Source organism: Coffea eugenioides, chromosome 6 (assembly GCF_003713205.1).
Source record: "Coffea eugenioides isolate CCC68of chromosome 6, Ceug_1.0, whole genome shotgun sequence".
In the NCBI taxonomy this organism is placed as follows: domain Eukaryota; kingdom Viridiplantae; phylum Streptophyta; class Magnoliopsida; order Gentianales; family Rubiaceae; genus Coffea; species Coffea eugenioides.
In genome coordinates this window covers 43759320-43780098 of record NC_040040.1, presented here as the reverse complement: position 1 = coordinate 43780098, position 20779 = coordinate 43759320, and the positions used below count along the sequence as shown (strand labels likewise).

At 32.3% G+C, this 20779-nt stretch overlaps 1 protein-coding gene across 1 annotated transcript; it reads left to right on the top strand.

The window, feature by feature from the left end:
* The first annotated feature begins 5676 nt into the window (after positions 1-5676).
* On the top strand, positions 5677-17131 carry LOC113774205 (protein MANNAN SYNTHESIS-RELATED 1-like). The gene is made up of 6 exons (XM_027318766.1): positions 5677-5798; positions 9632-9763; positions 9899-9969; positions 11102-11187; positions 14564-15152; positions 16835-17131. The coding sequence occupies exons 1-6, from the start codon at positions 5693-5695 to the stop codon at positions 17111-17113; spliced, it is 1263 nt and encodes a 420-aa protein (XP_027174567.1). The 5' UTR covers positions 5677-5692; the 3' UTR covers positions 17114-17131.
* Positions 17132-20779: the final 3648 nt, after the last annotated feature.

The following is a 20779-nucleotide window of genomic DNA, read 5'->3' as shown; positions in this document are numbered from 1 at the left end:
CCTGGTGTAGGGGGTGAAACAGTGAACGAGAATTGGAGTAAAGCGGTGTTCTACGGTTATTGGTTTGTTAAATGTTGACGGAGTGTCAACCACCTACGAGATGTCCGAGCTACGTGGATCTGGCTTTTGGAAGCTCTTGTATCCTTGAATTGGATTGTTAGTTCTTAACTTGCGCTCCAAGTATTTGTCTTATTCTTTCTTGAATTAGTCTTGAATTAAATATTCTTGTTGGTTTGACTATGTGATTTTCTTAGAAACTCACTGTATGTTTGTTTTCCTTAACAGGGGAAAAAGTGTTAGCACCCTGCGAGTCGTGAGCATGACAACAATTGGTATATTTTGTATTTTGTACTTTTAAACTGTAAGGTGAATCTTGAATTATGTATTAAGATATTTTGGAGATGATCGCTTCAGCTTGTAATAGTTAGTAGTTATTGGCGGTATTGAACGAGTTACTCGTACTTCTTGTCTTGAGGTGTTAGTGAGTCCTGGCGAGAGTTGGGCAGGCGGCCCGCCGACCCCTCTGGTTTGCCTTAGGAAAAAGTGGAGTCGTCATAGAAATAACAAGATTGGCATGTTTTATGATTTGTACGAATGTTCTATGAATATGATCATGTCATGTTATGTATTTCTATACCACGTTCGGCAGGAGCCGCCTTTAGGACCTACAAGACTAAGTGCAATATCGGACAGGGGCCACTTATGTGTACGCCAATCACTTTCAATGTAATACATATGTAATATATGGAAAGTTTCCAAATGTTTTTTTTATTGGATGTATGCATATGTTATAGTATGATCAAATTTGCAAATATATTCATTATATATATAGCTACATGATCCGGCAGGAGAATAAGTACCATCTACTAGGCATACATTACTCAACCCACGTATTCTTACTTTTGCTAGTAGATCAAGAACGTAAGATCGTGCATGTTTAGAAGACAAGATGAAGGGAGATAGATAGACGTTTACATGCTGGGAGTATAGAATAAGGGTTTAGCAGATGTACTAGTTGGAATATAGCATGTATTTCTTTATTAATTGTAAGTTTTAAATTTTTGTGGATTTTTGTAGGTTATTATCATGATGTCTTGTATTCGTGGAAGTAAGGTATCATAGGTTTGACGTGCCACATTGCAAATTCGATCCACGGACCTGGATTTGGGGTGTGACACCATTTTCTACATTATAAAGTGAAATATTACCATAAATATCAAATAAAATATTCTCAGATGAGTAAAGTGCCTATTATTTTCATTGAGAGGGGCAAAGTGATATTACGGCCCACTTTCAGGGGCAGAGTGTTATTAAACCTAGATTATATAGTACTTAGCAACTTTCTAATATCAAATCTTTTTTCCTTTAACTTTTTTATAATACATAACCAATATGTAAATTTGATGATGAAATGAAGCATGTTACCAAATTTTCATGTAATTTGAATCAAACCGTGATATGTATCATATACGGTAAAATACAAAACCCCCTTTAGTTTGGAATTTGGTCACAATATATCGCCATTATTTAAAAACTCCCACATATTTTGGACTTGTTTGAAACTTCGATGGAAATCATCTAAACTACTGAAAAATGTAGTACACCCGTCTTGTGTGCAAGCATAGGTGATAAAATTGATATTGTTTTCTTTTTTAGAAAAAAATGTTAAACGTCTTTTGTTTTCCAAGCTTTCCAGTTTCCTTCCCACCTCCAATTATTCAAGGGATAGTTTCAAAAACCTCCCATGAGGTTTTTGACTATTTCATTAGCCTCTTTCCAGATTTCAAAAATTACACTAACCTCCCTTAGGGTTAATTATCTTGTAACATTTAGATCCAATCAATTATTAAAAAATAATATTATGAGAGAGAAGATAATATGATTCCATCATTGTTCCTTATCTAGTACATTATTTAATTAATTTGATACCAACCTACATGTTAAAGAAAAATACTAAAATTTGTTGTTTACCATTAAGGATCAAATTACATATAGCATCAAAAAAATAGTATATTATTTTATATTTTTCACTTAATATAAGATCCCAATTATTTTTTTCAGTTACATACTCATTGTTAAACACAATTAATAATAAACAATCAAAAAATTTGCAATCAAAATATTATAGAGAACAAACTTTAATATCATCAATATTCTTGTCAGCATAATAAGATTAGTTGCTGAAATTTTTATGGTATTAAAATTCTCTCTTTGTAATATTTTGCTTACAATTTTTTTAATTATTTATTGTTGATCTTGCTTGACAATGGATTTGTAACAACAAAGAGTAATTTGGATGTTACATTAAGTGAAATATCTATAATGATATACTATTTTTGATGCTATGTGTAATTTAATCCCTGACGATAAACGGCAAATTTTAGTAATTTTTAATGTTTGGGATGATATTAGATTAATTAAACAATTTAGTAGATGAGGGATAATAGTGGAATTATATTATCTTTTCTTTCCTATTATCACTTTTTAATTATTGGTTGCATTTAGATGTTACAAAATAATAAATTTCAAGAGAGGTTAACAGAATTTTCAAAATCTGGACGAAGGCCAGTGAAATAGTGAGAAACCTCAGGGAGGTTGCTGAAATTATCTCATTATTCAATCAAACTTCAATGATTCATTCCTGTCTCTGCATTGAATGGGCTTCAAAATCAACCAACAGCCAAACATTCACCTTCAGATTTCAAGCGTTCCAGTTTCCTCTGTTAAAAAAAAAAAAAAAATAGCTTTCCAGTTTCCTCTCTATCTTGTCACCTCAATCTGCCTCCCACCATTATGAACACCACCATCTTCTCGCCTCATTCCTCCCACAGAGCATCACCGATCCTTTCCACTCTCTCACCTCGAGCGTCTCCTGCAACCATTTCCCCCAACTCATCAAACCCCATTCCCTCCGTCCCTCAAAAAATCAAAAGATTCTCCTCTTCCATGGTGTCTTTTTGGCAGATCAAGTAATCACTAATCAAAGGAAAGATAGGATTAGTAAGTTCCTCGCTTCTACTTCGAACATTTTCTGCCCATTTTTCTTTTTCTTTTTATCTCTTTTCTCTCTTTAAAATTGAAATGGATGAGAATATGATTGTGTTTCCAAAAATTTTCATCTTTTTTCCAAAATCGCTTAGTTTAGCAAACATAAATATGACTCAAATGGCAAAATTGGTTAATAGTAACAAGAAAAAAAAGGAAAAAAGAAAAGAAAAAATGAAGTTGGATGTCTGATTATTTACTACACTATGCTGTTGGGGTATTTACCATTAGCGATCATATCTGGCGTCTCCCTTCATATGAGATTAGAGGCTGTCATCCTCATCCTTAAAGCTGCCAACCTTTTTCTCCATTAGAGTGTCTATGGTAATGGTTGTTGTGGTTAACAAAAGTTGTGGTTAACAGTAGCTGTTAAAATTTGCCCATTCAAGGTAAATCTTCTTGCTCCAGTGCTAGAGCCTATTGCTTGTGTTACCTTTTTTAACCGTTAAACCCTATACGTTACCCTTGTCCGGTTGCCAAAGAGCATTATGAGTGCAATTTCTTACCATTCAAAGTTGATTTTTTCTCATTTCATCTTCTTCCTCCGTCATCTTCCATCTGAAAGTCCTGTAATTAATTGCAGAGTTATCTGTTAAAACATTGAGACTCTTGAAGAGATTGATATGGGATGCAAGCACATCTCTCTTGACTCGAGAATTTCAAATTGGGGTCGTACGTGTTCCTTCTCTGAATTGCACCCCTCCTTATGAATCCAAAAATTTGGAGACAATTAATTTGATTACTGGTATTATTTCAAGGCGAATGTAAGGAGTGGGACAGAGAAATTTCGTCGCCATATAGGTTTCCCCCAAAATGAAAGTTGAACTCATAAAGTGATGACTATGTTTTCTTGACCAATTTAATTTGACTTCAAATCCTTTTTTTAATGCCCTTTACAAGCTACAATGGTAGTCAAGAAAACAATTCAGACATTTAAACTTATTAAGTTGCTTCCGATTATGTAATTTTTTGGAAAATAGAAGGAATCAGGCCTTTTTTTTATAGCTTTCACCAAATTAACATTTTGTAAAAAAGTTGTTAAGCAGTTTGGAAAAAAAAAAAAAAAAAAAAAAAAAAAAAAACAAAGGCAATACCATATGAGTATGGATGGCCACAGTTTAGGTCTAAATCGGAATCAAATTGGAACCGGTCCAACGATTTGTTGAATTGAAATTGGAATCGGATTTTAGAAACCGAAGCCAAAGCCATAACCGTGACTAAAGGGTCAATTTCAGATTCATCAAAATTTTAATCTGGAACCAGAACCAGTGTTTTGGGACTTGTTTAAACTATTTAAAATATCATTTGCTACTTAAACTTATTTAATCAGTTTAGAGTTCAATATTAATAGTCAGCATTTAATACCTGCAACTCAATCCTAACCCAACAATCTATTGTCTCATTTCATTAGTAAATTTATACCCTACACGAATCCAAGAGTTATCTAATTTAATCAATAATGAGATATTTTTCATAAAATTTGCATCATTTTTTCTTTTTTCTTGCACTTGATAATGCAATGAAGTTCTTTTTTTTTTTTTTTGGTTACATTCATTGTCATATTTTCTTAAAATCAATTTTATAACAACAAGTGTTTAAGTACAACTAAAAGAACTAGACCTATTAGCGAAAGAAATCGGAATTGAAATTGGACCAGAACTGAAGGCTCAAGAACTCTAACCATAGCTATCCCTATAAGGGACGGTTCAAGTTCCATCTTTTAAAAGAACCACAATCATCAGTTTTTAACTCGAACCATCAGTTTTGGAACCGTGACCATGTCTACATATGAGAGATGGTTCCCTTTTGTTGGCTATTTCTTTATTTAATGAGGGGTGTGTTTACGTGTCATTATTTAGAAAAAAAAAATTTCATGACATCATAAATACATTTTCAATCATCTTTCTATTTCAAATATACCACATCACAAAATGTGCTACAATATTAGTCCAAAAATTTTTTCAAATAATCTTGAATTCAAGACTTCTACCTCTGCTTAGCAGGACCGAAAGGATGCTGCTGCTCCATAAACCTCTTTATGCCCCAATTTCACGAGATTGCTCTTTCTATAACTTTGCATGACGTAGGGTTCAAAGATTTTTCCAGCTCACTATTTCCACTACATAAAACTAGCTAGCAGTCCGAAAAATATAGGATTGTGCATCGCCCAAATGTTTTGTGTAAGTTGAATGATAATGTATTCACAAATGGATTTTATTGTTGAATGTGTTGATCTACTTAATAAAATAAAAAGGACAAAATTAGATATATATATATTAAAATTCTTAATCAATTAAAAAAGTTAGATAAAAAATAAATGGGAAAAAAAGGTAATGGAGAAGAGCCCGACCGTAACCCTTACGTAACATATTTTTATGTGAAAAAAGCTACTTACTTTTAGTGAAACACATGCATTCTGATAGCGGTCTTCACTGTCGTGTCGTTTATTTAAGCCTCTGCTGTTCTCTCCTACTTCCTACTTTAGTCGGTGTTGAATTGTCTTCCTCCTCCACCCCACGGCGAAAACAAACAAAGTACGTAATAGACTGCTGACGGTGCTCAGAAGCCAAGTACATAAACTGTAGTTCAACACAAGTACAGAAGCTCACACGAAAAATCAGAGAATTGCATGTTAGAAAAACCAAGTATGGCAATGGACTTGAGGCAAGTAGTGGCAGCTATTCTCACCATGTCTATGTTTTTAATGTTTGGAAATATGATCAAGAAAGACCACATTGATCCACTTCTTGTAAGTATTCTAAACTACATTATTATCTTTTGATTAAACTATAATCTAGCTTATTAGGTAGTATGGTTGGTGGCATCATTGTTTTCTTTTATTGTGATTTACTCATCTTAGCATAAAGGTTCTGTTTCCCATTGTATAGTGGTTGGGTGATTACAAGATAAATAGAGCTGAATTATTTTAGAGGTTTCATAGTATGAGATCTATTACTTCTTATGTCGGTTTGGATAAGCTGGAAATCAATTGAAGATGCCAGGCAAAATCAACGGTCTACTTGAGTACTCTTCTAGCAAAATCTTTCCTAGAAAAGAGTAGAGGATCAAATGGCAGCACCCTTCTGAAATTTCAAGAAAACATATAGAAACATTATAATTATTTTCCCTTTATTGTTATTGTTCTTTCTTTGGGTAAAAATCGCTTTTATAATAATCTTTTTCGGAAGCTTACATTTTTCATAAGAACTTAAACATTAAAATGCGTCCTCAGCCCTCCTATGTTATAAAAAATACAAAAACAAAAAAGTCATCATCTTTTTCTGCTTCCAGTCGGTTGTGGACGTACGCTTTCTAGGAATTTTATCTGCATGAGAATATGATAAAGTGGAGTGGATTGCTTGCTTAGTGTAACCAAAAGGTTCAAATATTTCTTGTGAGACCTTTATTAGTTAAGTGTGTACAAAAAGATTTTTTTTCATTTATTACTTAAGGTTTTACAAATAGAAAAATACACTGATAAACAAATACATATATAATATGATGACAAAAGTATTTACTTTGAAGGTTAAATTTTAAGCACATATAAGTTGGAGTCAGGATAAAATTTTTTGCTGTTTTTGCGGATGTTTTTCAAAAACTTTATTATAGCTGTGTTTATGAAAAACTTTTACTGTAAATGTTTTTTTGGATTGTTTTTAAAGTTATATTAAAAATATATTTTGAGATATTTTTATAATTTACAACTTTTTGGGGGTATTTTTTTTTGAACTTTACACCACCCACCACCACCTACTCCCTCCTTCTCCTGCTCCTCCTCCTCCTCCTCCTCCTCCTCCCTCTTTCTACTCCCTTCTCCCCCTCCCCCTCCCCCTCCCCTCCTTTCCCTCAACCCCAAACCCTTCTACCACTCACGGGTGGTGGCTGCGACTCTAGCCACCACCCTAGCCGCGACCTTCTTGGTCGTGACCAGAAGCCATGAGTTGCGGCTTTTAGCCGGGACCTTCTAGTTGCGATCAGATTTGATCCCGACCAGGAAGGTTGCGATCAGTGGAGGGGAGGGGGAATTGGAGGGCGGGGAAAGGGAAGGGAGAAGGAGAGAGATGAGAAGGAAGAAAGGAGGAGAGAGAGAGAGAGAGAGGAGGGAGGGTCATGGGTGTTGGGGTGGTGGAGAGTGATGGGTGGTGGTGGTGGTATTTTTTTTTGTATATTTGGAGTTGTTTTTATATATTGTATGGATGTGATGTTTTTAGAGTTATTTTTATTTGTGTATTACTGTAACATTATATATGAAAAACTTATTTTTTAAAAATTGAGAAATCCAAACAGAGCATTTATTATTTGTAAAAACTTTCTATTTAATAGAAGGGGTAAACATAAATTTTTTGGAACGTGGGGTGTTGGGGCCCCTCGTCATCTCCCTTAGCTCAGTCCGTGATATAGATATTTGTCCTTATGTGCGTCTATATTGCACTCTTATTATATTGTTTTCAAGCTAACCAAAGAGAAGTTAAGCTGATAAATAATAAAAATGGATTCTTAAATTGATAAATAGGAGAAGACATCTAATTGATGGAAAATTGACTCGCATTACAAAATATAGGCTTCATTGTAGATTGCCCTCCTTATTTTTGGGGGTTACTTTGCGCCGGGGGGGGGGGGGGGGGAGAATGGAAACAATATACATTTTGCACTAATAAGAATATTCCACTTCGGCTGTTAAAATAAATAGACAATTTTACCATTCTTATACCATCATTTTTTTCATGCATTAATATTTTTAGTCATTTCATTTTTCATAATTTTTTTATTTAGATATAATTGTTTAGTCAGCAAAATAGTTTTCCTTTCCTTATACTATAAATCCTTTCTCTTTTTTTTTTTGAGTTTTTCCTCATTTCGATATTAAGCGTTTCTCTCATGAAAAAATTTTCCTCATCTTCTAACTTGGAGTATTTTATGATTTTTATTTACATATTAATTTTTTCTCTGATCAAATTTTATCCTTGCATATATACTATGAGAAACTTTATTTTTCTTAATTTCGGTTTTAAGATTTGAGTGTCTTTACTTTTCTTAATTTTTATTATGAGATGAATTTATCACTGGTCACATATTTTCCTTCCTAATTATATAAATTTTTTATCTTTTGAAATCTGCACAAGCAATTCTCATTCCCAAATAGGGATCCTTGTAATATTCTTTCTCGATGTGCTCAAATCTCCTCCAACACAAGTCCTAGATGTCGTGTGGTAGGCCGTTTCCTGGCTGCGCTTTCTTAATTTTTAGCTAGATGTCAAGATTTTGACTCATCAATTTTTTCTAGTCTTTTCACTTTTTTGTCTAAGTTTTTTCTCTTTTATTTATACCATAAGTTTTTTCTTTCTACATTAAATTTTTTCCTCGTAAAAAGGTAAACTGATTAATAGAATATTAATTGCATGAAAATTTCGTCTTTTGCCATTATTCTAACAAATAAAGAATGTTTGACCCAAAGTCAGAGGGGCAATAAAGAAAATATAAAACACATTTCATTTTAACTATAATCACATGTTTATTCACTTAGTCCAAAATTAGGCTCTTGCTACAAAAAATAATTTATTTTTTGTTTGAATTTCCTCAATACCAAACTGTATTTGTGACTTTTCAACATACGCATCGCTTAGATTTTGTCTAAATCTATAGGAATCACATAATTTTGAGTAATCAAGATTTGTATACTAAGAAAATTAAAATCTAAAAAATTTGTCAGTTGGCTGTAATTGATTGTGAAGACTGTACCATGTTCAAGATTTAAATATATTTTAAAAAAATCGTATGCGTTGCTTAGGTTTTGTCTAAATACATAGGAATCACATAATTTTAAGTAATCAAGATTAGTATATTAAGAAAATTAAAATCTAAAAAACTGTTGGTTGACTGTAATTGATTGTGAATACTGTACCAAATTTAAGATAAAAATCTTTTAGCAAAAATGATAGTGACAAATTAACTATATTTGTTTCCTAAATGTGTGCAATCATATTAATAAAATGCACAACGGATCATAATATATACATCGACGCATACTGAATTTAGCTCAACTTTTTCTATCACAACTCACTTATAATTTCTTTTTGTCATATCATGACAGGACAGTGAAATCAACTAATTTTTGGAGCCATAATCAGAAACGCACACAAGCACAAAAAATTGATTTTAGTTGAAGTACACCTAAATTAATGCACATCCTGAATTTAAATAGGTTTTCAAATTAATTTTATTTTGTTACAAAAAATAACACTTAATTCTCCTCTTAAGCAGTGTTTCCAAGATACTTGTTAGCCAAAACCATTCATTACCAAAGATGCGATTCATTCCACTATCATTCAGGCACTTTCTTTCTATCACTGTCTCCTGAGTTGTTTCCTCCTTGGAATTCATTGGAAAAACCCACTTGCCAGCTGCTAACAAGTTAGTTCTAATTAATTTAGACACAATTTTGGTGAGAAATTGAAAACAATCTACTGACATCATAATCTTTACAAAAAATAAAAAATAAAAAAAATCAAGTAACGTAGTAGTATGCTCATTAGGATTTTGATAGCCTTTCCATTTTGCTTCTCAATTTTGAAGGTTGACATGCCAGTGTCTTTGGACATCCAGCAGGGTATGTTGAAAGTTTCAAAGCATAGCCTTGTTAAACTTGCTGGCTCAAGTGGCCCATGGAAGGAAGACGATGAAGCTATGAGACCTTGCTGGAAAAAGCTATATAAAATGAGTACGTCTTTAAATTTAAGATATAGAATATATACATACATGCATATATATATATATGCGCGCGTGCGTGCATGTGTGCGGATGTATGTACTTGTAAATTATCTTCATCTTAATTGGGTTCTTCTTTCTTTCTTAGAAAAGGGAGAGCAAACAAATGGCTATATATCCCTTTCACTCACTAAAGGTCCTGAATATCATGCTTTGCAGGTATATCTTTTGCATTCACCTTCATTTACTCCAAGTCATGTATGAAGTGATTTTGTATGATTTTGTTAGTAAGAAGTTTGTGTACCCAAAATAGAAGATATATTAGTTATTAATTTTTTAAGTTTTCTTATTTTGAAAATCCCATTTAAGTTCAAGTTCAATTTAAAGTTATCCCAATGGAATTCTTCATTTTATGTTTAAATATTTTTTTATGTCACTTGTCATTTTTCTATTTGTTGGATGGGTAATACTCTTTAAGCTTTATTTCTTTGTTTGACACTTTAGTCGCAAGTCACCATAGTGGATTACACACATAAATACATAGTGGATTATATAACATCAGCACTAATAAGTTGTTGCACAACTAGTTACACACATTTTCAATTCTAGCCAAAATGGATTTTCTTCTTAAATTAGTAAAGTTAACCTAAGAATAGAATTGAAGATGTGATAGTATTTTTATCAGTATAGTATTGGCCCATCCTGAATTAATAATGTAATCGAGCAATTGAATGGTTTTGTTCAACATGATAGAGAGTAATTCAATGCTTAAAATTGTTTATGAAATTTCAATTATAGATATCACTTTGATTAATCCTACACATGCAGCACAGCATTATGATTCGTGCAATAATTCTAGCATGGCTTTATTTTGTAATGCACATAGCACATCACTCAAAAGGTATGGCATACATAGACAAATATGTATGCTAGATATTTTGACAATATGAGCAAGATGGAAATGCTAGTACAAGGCCTATACTTGTCATTTAGTAAGTGAACTCAGGCCTATTTGTATCTTACACCCAAAGATTTATTTTCCTTAATTTTAGTTATTTGCTGTCTTTTAGTATATGGAAAATATATATCTACCTTTCTTCTATTATTTAATCTAATTTTTTTTGTCTCCATACAAAAGAAAGCCTTTTAGAGATGGTAACTCTTCCAAGTGACCTATATATACAAAAAGTTTGTAGTTTTTCAGAAGCTTATACTATTGATTAAATCGTAGATAAGTTAGACATATTTGTTCATCTACTGTGGAGTTTAGTAACATCAACTGTTTATGATTTTTCACTTAAATAAAATTTCACATTTTGAGCCCCTGATAACTTTTTTGAGTAAATCTTAGATTGCCAATGCAATTATGATAGCCAAGCATCTTGGAGCAACACTTGTTCTTCCAGACATAAAAGGTGCCAAAGTGAGCGAGAAGAGGTCAGTAATGATTAACTATATTTTGAAGCATCTATTTTTGTTATATTTAAGCATGGATGATTACTAAGATTGAAAATCAAATCTTCCTAAGTAATTATTAAGAATGTCCATGTATGTAGCAAATTACGACATCATGTATACGACAGTTGGTAACATCAAATTAAGAAAAAAATTACAAGCTATGTTTTTTTGTAGGTATTGTATAAAGAGAAGGGTTATCCTTTTCTTTTTGTTACATGTGGTATACATTTAAATCTATTACTCTAAAAGTACTTTTAAGTGAAAAATGTAATAAAAATTAATCCTAGCAAAATGGAGACGTATAGAGTTGATCTAACATGGTCATTTTACTTCCAAAAGTTAACTATAGTGTAAAATACATTGACACAGAGACACATATGTATGAGCATCTATTAAAGATAATTTGAAAAATATTTTTTAAATAATACTGTATCACTTTTTATATTGTGATATATGTGAGATAAAAAATAATTAAAAAAGTATTTGATGTAACCAATACCTTTTTGGCAAATAAGACGATATCTAAACAAATCCTATACTTATGGATACCTAGGATTCAAGGTATAAAATGTTTTGAAATGCTCGAATTCTGGACAATTTTTTTTTTAAAGGATAAAATCTTCTTATCTTTCCCTACCTTTTCCTTTTTTTTTTTTTTAAACTTTCTTTACTCCTGCCAACTTTGTTCCACCATAACTAGTTGACCACCAACATCCTCCACGTCATCTTTTCTTTTCTTTTTTCTTCTACTAGATCTAAACCATCACTGATAGGTGGCTAGATCAGGGGTTGGGGTTGAATGGATCATCATCACCATTGTTCTACCATCACTGTTGCTTCCTCCCAATCGTTATCTCTATTGTCGCCACTAGAAGAAGATAGTGCAAAATCTAACTAGTCTTGATTTTTTTTTTGCCTCAAAATCCATGTTTATCAATTCTTTTCAAATTAAAGTGATATTATATCATTGTTCTAGGAAACCAAATTTAGCTCTATATGGATTACACTTCTTTTTCAAAAACTATTTTTGTTTCTAAAGTCTATAGTAACAACTCTAAAAATAATCTCAAAAAAAAAACTCCAAAAACACAGACAATCACAAATACAACTTATTAAAAAAAACCCTATTACATTTTCTTCTTCCACCCACCACCACCATCCATCACACACCACCACCCATCACCACCACCTAGTATTGCCACTGCCCCTTCCCCCACTCTCTCTGTCTCTCTCTCCTTCCTTCACCTCCCTCTTCCTCTTCCCCCTATTGCCTCCTTTCTCCTTCTTCCTCCTCCCTTTCCTTTCCCCCAACCATCTCCGTCCCTCTCCCATCTCAGATCCGCTAGCCTTAGATCTGTCATGATTGGAAGAGGGGGAGAGGGCAACTGGGGGGAGGGAGAGGAAGGAAGGGAAGGCGGGAAGAGAAGGAAGAGAAAGAGGGAGGAGGGAGGATGAATGAGGGAGAGGAGGGGGTCACACCACTGCTTCTACCATCCATTCTACCATAGCATCCAAACTTCATTAGAAAACCAAGGGAAAAAAAGGCAAAGAAAAGATAGAAAAGAAAAGAAAGCAAGAAGATGACATAGAAAAAATGAAAAATATTAAACAATAAAGGGTAATTTAGATATTTTATATCTTTTTGTCAATTTGAATGGTTTTCATCCATTTGTCCAGTAGGTCAAAATCATAAAGGGATTCACTTTGATATCGGTTAACAATAAGGCACGCTCTAACTTTGCGCAAAATCATAGGAGAGTTTTGAGGATTTTACCCTTCTTAAAACTTATATTATTGTATGCAAACTAATCAAAGTTCATGATGATTTAATTCTTGAGTTAATTCACTTTTAGTTCATTGAAGTAGTCCAAAATCTCAATTGAGCCCCTTAAATTAAAAAAATTTCCAATTTAATCTTCCAAACTAAGAAATTTGTGTTAATTTATGTTTTTAAACCAAGTGTGTCAAGTCAAAAATATCTAACTAATGCATGAGAAAATCTAACACCAAAAAGAAGAAACAAGTAAGTGCTATCTAAACCATTGAACAAAACTTAACAAATACAGATATAAAAACAGGAAAAAAGAAACAATAAAAAAAATTTCAACAATAGTAACTTATGAGATGCACAATAGGCAAAGAGTTTTCTCACCTTGTTGACTATTTTTTGGTGGAAAAGATCCATTTAGTCTCGTAAGGTAGCCTTATTCCAGTTTTTACGCCTGCAACATCTAAATTAAGGAAAAACAAGAAAGGAAAAATGTAACTCTAAAATTAAAAGCTATTCAAACAATTGCTACCTAAAAAGTAAAATTGAATATATATATATATATATATATATATATATATATAATGAGATAAGTCTTATATAAGTTGGAAAAACCAATATCTACTCTTAAAAGTCAACTTAACTCAATATAGTGTTTATATACCAACTCTATCTTGGAATCTTTAGTGAATTTGTAAAACGTGGTTAGAAAGGGTAAGGGTGGGTTTGAAGAAGGACATGTGGTATGAGAAGTGGAAGTTATTGTAGGAGTTTCGATTAGCGGTATGTAAGAGATTTAGTTGATTGAGGGCAAAAGTTAGATTGAAAATGAGGGCATAAATAGTTTTCAGTGCAACCATTCCAATGTAGTTTACATTTTATTAAACATATTACAAAGATCATTGGCGTAATGCTATAAATCATTTCACGCCCTTTGTCTATTAATGGTGCTATTTTCCAAGGCCCATATATAAGGTTGAAAATGATGTACATGATGCTATATGGACCATATGTTTTTCCAAATTCAAAACTTGGGCCACGTTGGCCGTGAACCTTTCTCGAACATTTACTTTAATAGTAGCTCCTACACCTCAGTCAATAAGAGTGGGTAAAAACTTTTGTACAAGGAGCAATTGATCTATTAGGGAGAATAGGTATGGAGAATAAATGGAAGACAAAGAATAAAGAAAATAGAAAAATTAAAGTAGTATAACATCCAAAATAATAAAAAAAAACTTTTAGACATGTTCTTAATTTGCAATTGAGTCCTATTTATTGGATGAGATGTTATATAATTACAGTATTGGTTTAAATATCGAATGAGTCAAATTTCTTACTCTGCAGGAGTGAATTGTAACATATTCAATGTAAGGGATCATTTATCACTTTGAAGGATTAAAAGGAAATTAACCCTTAATTTTTCAAATACATGTATTAATGTTTGTTTCAACCAGATTAATATTTGATTTCTTGATATTATGAGAATTATTAGTTAATTTATTGCCTCTATCGTTACATTTTTCTTTCCTATTATTCTTCATCCTTTATCCAGAAATCTCTCTAAGCTCATATATTAAATCATTTCAGGATATTTGGAGAAATTTATGACCCTCAGAAGTTTACAACAAGCTTAGATGGTGTCGTCCAAGTAGTTAAGGACCCTATTAATCAACAAGTAGGAGAAAAGGTCATTATTGTGAAGGTTCCTGAAAGGGTTACGGAAAAATTCATTAGTGCACACATTGAACCTATACTTAAGAAGAAAAAACAAGTGAGACTCACAAGTCAATATCAATCTTCAAACTTGACAAAGGCAAAAGAAATTGGTGATTACTTGAACCCTTATGGATGCGTGGCAATGTTTGGAAGTCTAGATCTACAGCCACAATTAAAGGAATTGGTGGACTCAATGGTTAGAACACTACGATTCTTAAGTTGGAAATCCTCTGCAGGCAAGTTTATCACTGTGGACGTGAAGGTTGAGGAATTCAAAAATAAGTTAAGTTGCCAAAGAAATGATACTACAAGTAAAGAATATTGTTATGGTGCTGAAGAGATTGGTCAATTCTTGGAGAAGATTGGTTTTCGAAAAGGCACAACTGTCTATTTAACTCAAACTGAATGGCATGAAAGTCTCCAACCATTGAGAAAATATTTCCCAAATACCTTTACCAAGGTAACATCTTCATACTCAAGCAAGTTACTATTGAAACCATAAAATCTTGATTTCAGTAGTTGAAAGCATGATGTAGAGTTATCTCATTGTCTTCTTATTCTATACTTATATTTTGTGAAATTGCTTGCAATTTCATTAACTCATACAGTAAAACAAACTTTCTAGTAGCAATGAATTGAATTCTCCTCTCAATGTGTAGTCATTGGACAACAATTGTGTCATAATTATATTTACCAACCATATTAAGCTTGCTCATATATTGTAACAAGATTATTTAATTAGATATAAAGTTACAAAAATAATTTATTTATAGGATGGTCTTCAAAAACACAATAGTTCTATAGCTCTGTTTCCTTGCTATATACCTGGAAATCTCATTGCTGAATATGACGTTTTTCCTCATAAATTTGATGTTATTATACTCTCAGGTATTATTGATGCACCTTTTATTTCTTTAGTTCGCATAATGAAACATTGAATGTCTTCTATTTCAAAACAATAATTTAGCCTCCAACGTATTACTAATCCAATTCATTCATATTCCTGACACTGTAGATGCTATTACACACAAAATCATACTCGATTTGATAGAATTGTTCAATTTTAAAAGAAATCTTTTTTATGGATTAAGATGTGAGGGGTTATTTCTTAGTTTTGTCCAAAGAGTATAAACTGAATACAGATACATCTTTTTGACTGTTGGAAGGTTTCTTTGTATATATTAGCCGGAAACAAGATGATTTGATGATTATTCCACTAGATCTAAATTTACAGATAAGGACTTCCTTTTCAATTTTAATGTTTTATATTGAAACCCACCCTTTAAGCATTGGCAAACAATATTAGTGTGATTGTTGCAACTTCAACTACAAAAATACTCATTTCTTACCTAATTTATAACAGTAATTTTGACATTGTAAAGAAACTTTTAGATAACATTAATAAACTAGATGAAACGTCAGCACATGATGCAAAACTTAAGTGAAAGTAATAGAAGTTTTAAACCAAGAGGTTTTCTTATTTATTTGCACTTAAATGAAGATATATGACCAAGTATTTTTAAATGACTTTAAAGAAAAAAGTATAAATATCAAAGTTGTAAGGTTAGGTACAAATGTTCAAAAGATGAAATTCTGATCGTGGGTCATGTAATATTTACCTTAAACAAATATACCAAACAAACTAAATTTCAATACCATAAGAATTGATTTGTTAGCAAATGTCCTTATTGCCATCTCTTTATTTTGTGGATAATTTGATGCTACTGAGTAAAGCTGCTTATGAATAATTTTATTTATTAGAAATACATTCAAGTTCAATCAATGATGGTAAATAAATATCTATAACTAGTAAATAAATAAGTAATTGTGTCTCTGTGTGCGCACATGCATATACGTTTACATATATATCTGCACGCAAAAGGACATACTAACATACATAATACAAGTTCATAGATATGCAACATATACCAATTAGAAGAACATAAACGTGGCCACAATAGGAAGAGGTAAAGAAGTATACTGAAAATTTTCCTTTCCTAGTTCTTCTCTTAAGCACAAATTGCAATGCAAGCTCATATATCATGTATCTCTTATATAACATCAACCACTTGGTATATCTAGCTGTCCTTTCACTTACTTTGATCTTGTAGTTAATACTAACTATCTTGAATTGTACAACAGGATGCAGTAATGCCTATTGATCTCAAGGCAAGATACCTTGATTCGGGAAATTTTGAGTATGAAAAGTTCATCGACTTCTACCTTTGCATGCATAGTGATGTTTTTGTAGCCACAACTATGAATATGTTCTACAATAATGTTGCCGAGATGAGGATTGCCTCAGGAAAGACACAGATTCTTATTCCTGCTAAAAAATTGTCAACCTCAGCAGCCGATTATCTTTCCCCTCATATATTGAAAAAAAATCATATGGCGTATTCATGCTTATGCAAAATCTAGGAAGCAAGTTATTTCAAATATATAGTCTACAATATTTGTTTGAGAATCAATGAATGTCATTTCTATTCTTTAATAGAAGTAATATGTGGTTATAATTTCTAGGAGAAAATATGGAAAGCATAAATAAAACTTACAAGTGAGTTTGTCATGTAAATGCAATTATATAAGGTGTTATGAATGCTATTCTATCTCTATTTCTTCCTTCTTTATCTATTTAATTTTCCCATAGCAAAAAACTCCACCTCAAACATGGATGCAACATTGATATAATGGACAAATACGCTAAAATATCACGTTTTACAATCCAGAAATTCTTTTTTTACTCATATATTGATTACAAATTATAAGTAGTCAAATGTTATATCAAATTACAATTGAACTCTTCCAATAACAAAAGAATTTCTATCAAATGTATTTAAATCAATTATACACAACAAAACAATCAAATCTTCAATAATCTATTGTGTATGTGTTGAGTCTCTAATTTGAAATTCTACCAAATCCCCAATCTGAAATAAAATGAAAATTAAGGAGACAATTCTAGATACCCGAAGCTATTGATTAAAATCTCAAAACTCAAAACATAGAAATTCTATTTGAATATTATAGCAGAAAAGGAGAGCTATTACAACTGGATGACTAAATCAAGTAAGCATTCCTAAGGTAATCCCTACTCCAATACTAGCTGCCAATTCTCCTAAGTGCGTGGCGCTTTGGGCCATAATACCACATAAAACTGAATGACTTTTCCAATATTACGATTCATCTTAATAGTACTTATAGCACAATGTTGAAACGCTCTCCTATTTCTCTCTTACATAAATACCACACAATTAGAGATAGCACTAATTTTTTGAGTTTGGCACCAAAGGACTCCTCATCAGAGTGATTGCACCATTATCACATTTCATGACTCCATGGTAAAGGCTCTCTGTATATATATAAAAAAAAAAAAATTAGTTTCTGCACCTTTTATCCTAATACACATCAAGAAAATACACTATCAAAAGATAAATGCTTCAAGGTTTCATCTACTAGATCACATAGCATACAACTAGATAAGATTTTGCAATTCCCTATTGTAGAAGCTATCCTTAGTCATCAACTTTGGAATGGAGCCTGTGCCCCATACCAATTGAAACCATTCTACTTTGCTTTTTGTTGATAAATTTTTTGCATTGCTAGCGTTACAAAAATTCATTAGAGGTAGAGCCATTCTATTTAATATGATCTTATCTATGTACCTATTATAGCATACAACTAGGAGTGACTTGTTGAAACTTGTATATCAAAGAATTAAATATCATTCTTTTTGGCCAAGCCCAGCATCCATTTATCTCCAAGTCATAACTATAGAAAAATGATATAGGCCTAACTCTTTAGTAAAGATTTAGACTATTTCAAATACAAAGGTCCTTGTGGATGCCAATTGTGATACCAAAAGATAAAAGTGATGCTGCCATCTTCAATTGAATGTCATTGTCCACAAGTTTTGATCCTTCAATATAACAGAATGAAACCATTTGACCCAAAAAGAGTCTTTCTTCCTGTAGAGATTCCAAATAAATTTTAAAATCAAACATTGATTTCAATGGAAACTATTATATATTCTTAGGGCCCTATGCTACTTGGGTTTACAAACGTCTTATCATTCCATTTTAGCAACATATTTGGTTCTCACTTTGCCTATCCATAGAAAGGACACAAGTAGACCGTTGATCTTTTAATCACTACTTTTGGCCAAATAAAGACATTAATTCAGTATAAGTAAATTCCATTTAGTATAGACTGTATAAGTTGCACTTTTCCGATAGCTCAACTTTTCAGGTGTCCAATCATAAATCTTTTGTTAAATCTTGATGAACGCTAGTTGATAATCTTTGTAGCTCAACTTATTAAAAGTCAATTAAAGCTCCAAGTATTTCACAAGTAGCACACCTTGTGACATCTCCCTTATACTCCATAATTGCTCATTTTCCTCATACCCCACACGAAATAAGTAGAAACGACTCTTACTAAAATTTGGCTCGAGTCCAGATAGATCTTCAAATTCAACAATAGTTTATTTAAGAATTTTGAAAGATTTATTAGTAGCTGTTGAGATTAGAAATCAATCATCAGCAAATACAACATGAGACAGCTGCAACCCTACACATTTGGGATGAAAATCAAATGTTGAATCATATTCCACTGAAGAATGGCTGAGAAGACCTCCATAGCTATAATAAAGAAGTAGGAAGAGAGAGGATCTCCCTACTTGAGTCATCTTTCATAAGGAAAGAATCAGTTAGTATATTATTCATTTTAATAGAGAACTAAACTGTAGTTATATTCATCACAATCCACTTCACAAATTGATCAAGAAGTCCTATTGTATGCTTAGCAGCAAATAAGAATTCCCCGCCAACAGTATCATAAGTGATAGAGAGAAGATTATAAGAATTTATTAGGTATTCTTGAGTCATATTCATGCTCTATGTATTTAAATTGGACGAAAAGCTGCTTAGTTGAGGTTATATTGATGTCACAGGGATTGAGTTGAGTAATTGTAGGAATTGGGTGGAAAAGATGAGAAGAATTCAAATTTGGAGGGACAATAGAAGAATTTCTGAAAATTGCATCAATGACCGGTGTTGGACATCACCAAAAGCTAGATATCACTATTGAAACTCAATGACCGGCGCCAGTCTTCGTCGGATATCAGTCGCGCATGCTTTTCATCTGCAATAAGAAACCTATTCTGAGGAGCATTCGATGGCATCGTGCAATAGCTATAAATAGGAGATGTTTTGGTCGTTTTAAGGAGGAAAAACATTAGTTTTACCCAGGGCAACATATTCTTTCATCTTTTCCCATAGCTTTTCTTGGAGATTAAGACCAAGCATGAGAAAAGAGGGACAAGGAGCACAAGGGAGAAGTTGGAGTAAAGCACTGAGAAGTTCCTTGTCCTCAACTATTTTCCTTTGTATTACTTCTTGAATTCATGGTTTAATTCTTTCATCATGTTGCATTAAATTTTTTCTAAGGTTAGGGTTTTTATGAAGGAGATTTGATTTATTCTTTCAATTGTAATTCTTGTTTTTTGCCATGATTTATCTATCTAGCTCTTAATTGCATGTTTATGCTTGATCACCATGAACATGACTTTTGGGTTTGTATTGAATTGAGAAATGAGATACAACCGTGCACTAGATAGATAATTATATTTAATATAATCACGAGAATAGGTTACGATTTGTATGACGCATAGATATCACCTAGGCTCTTCAAGGGTTTAGTTAACATTTGTCATCTCGAGAAAGACATAAAAGTTAATTGAGCACATGTTAGATATATCGAGAAATGATCTAGAATACAATTGTGTGATGCGTTCATAACTTGACAAGAAAAATAATTGGGGAATTAATTCGAACTCTTGATTAAAACCTGAACCCTAAACTTGCACAACTATTGTTTTCTCACTCCTTATTAGTTTAATTAAATCAACCACTAGCTTTTCATTGATAATATAAATTCTTTATAGATTCAATCTTTTATACTCGAAAATTAAAGTAGGAAGTTAATCCGTCCCTATGGGTATGACCCCTGGACTACTCCAGGTGATTTATTACTATGTTCGACCTTATGCGTTTACAGGAAATTGTCGATCAATAGGCTTTCATTGGA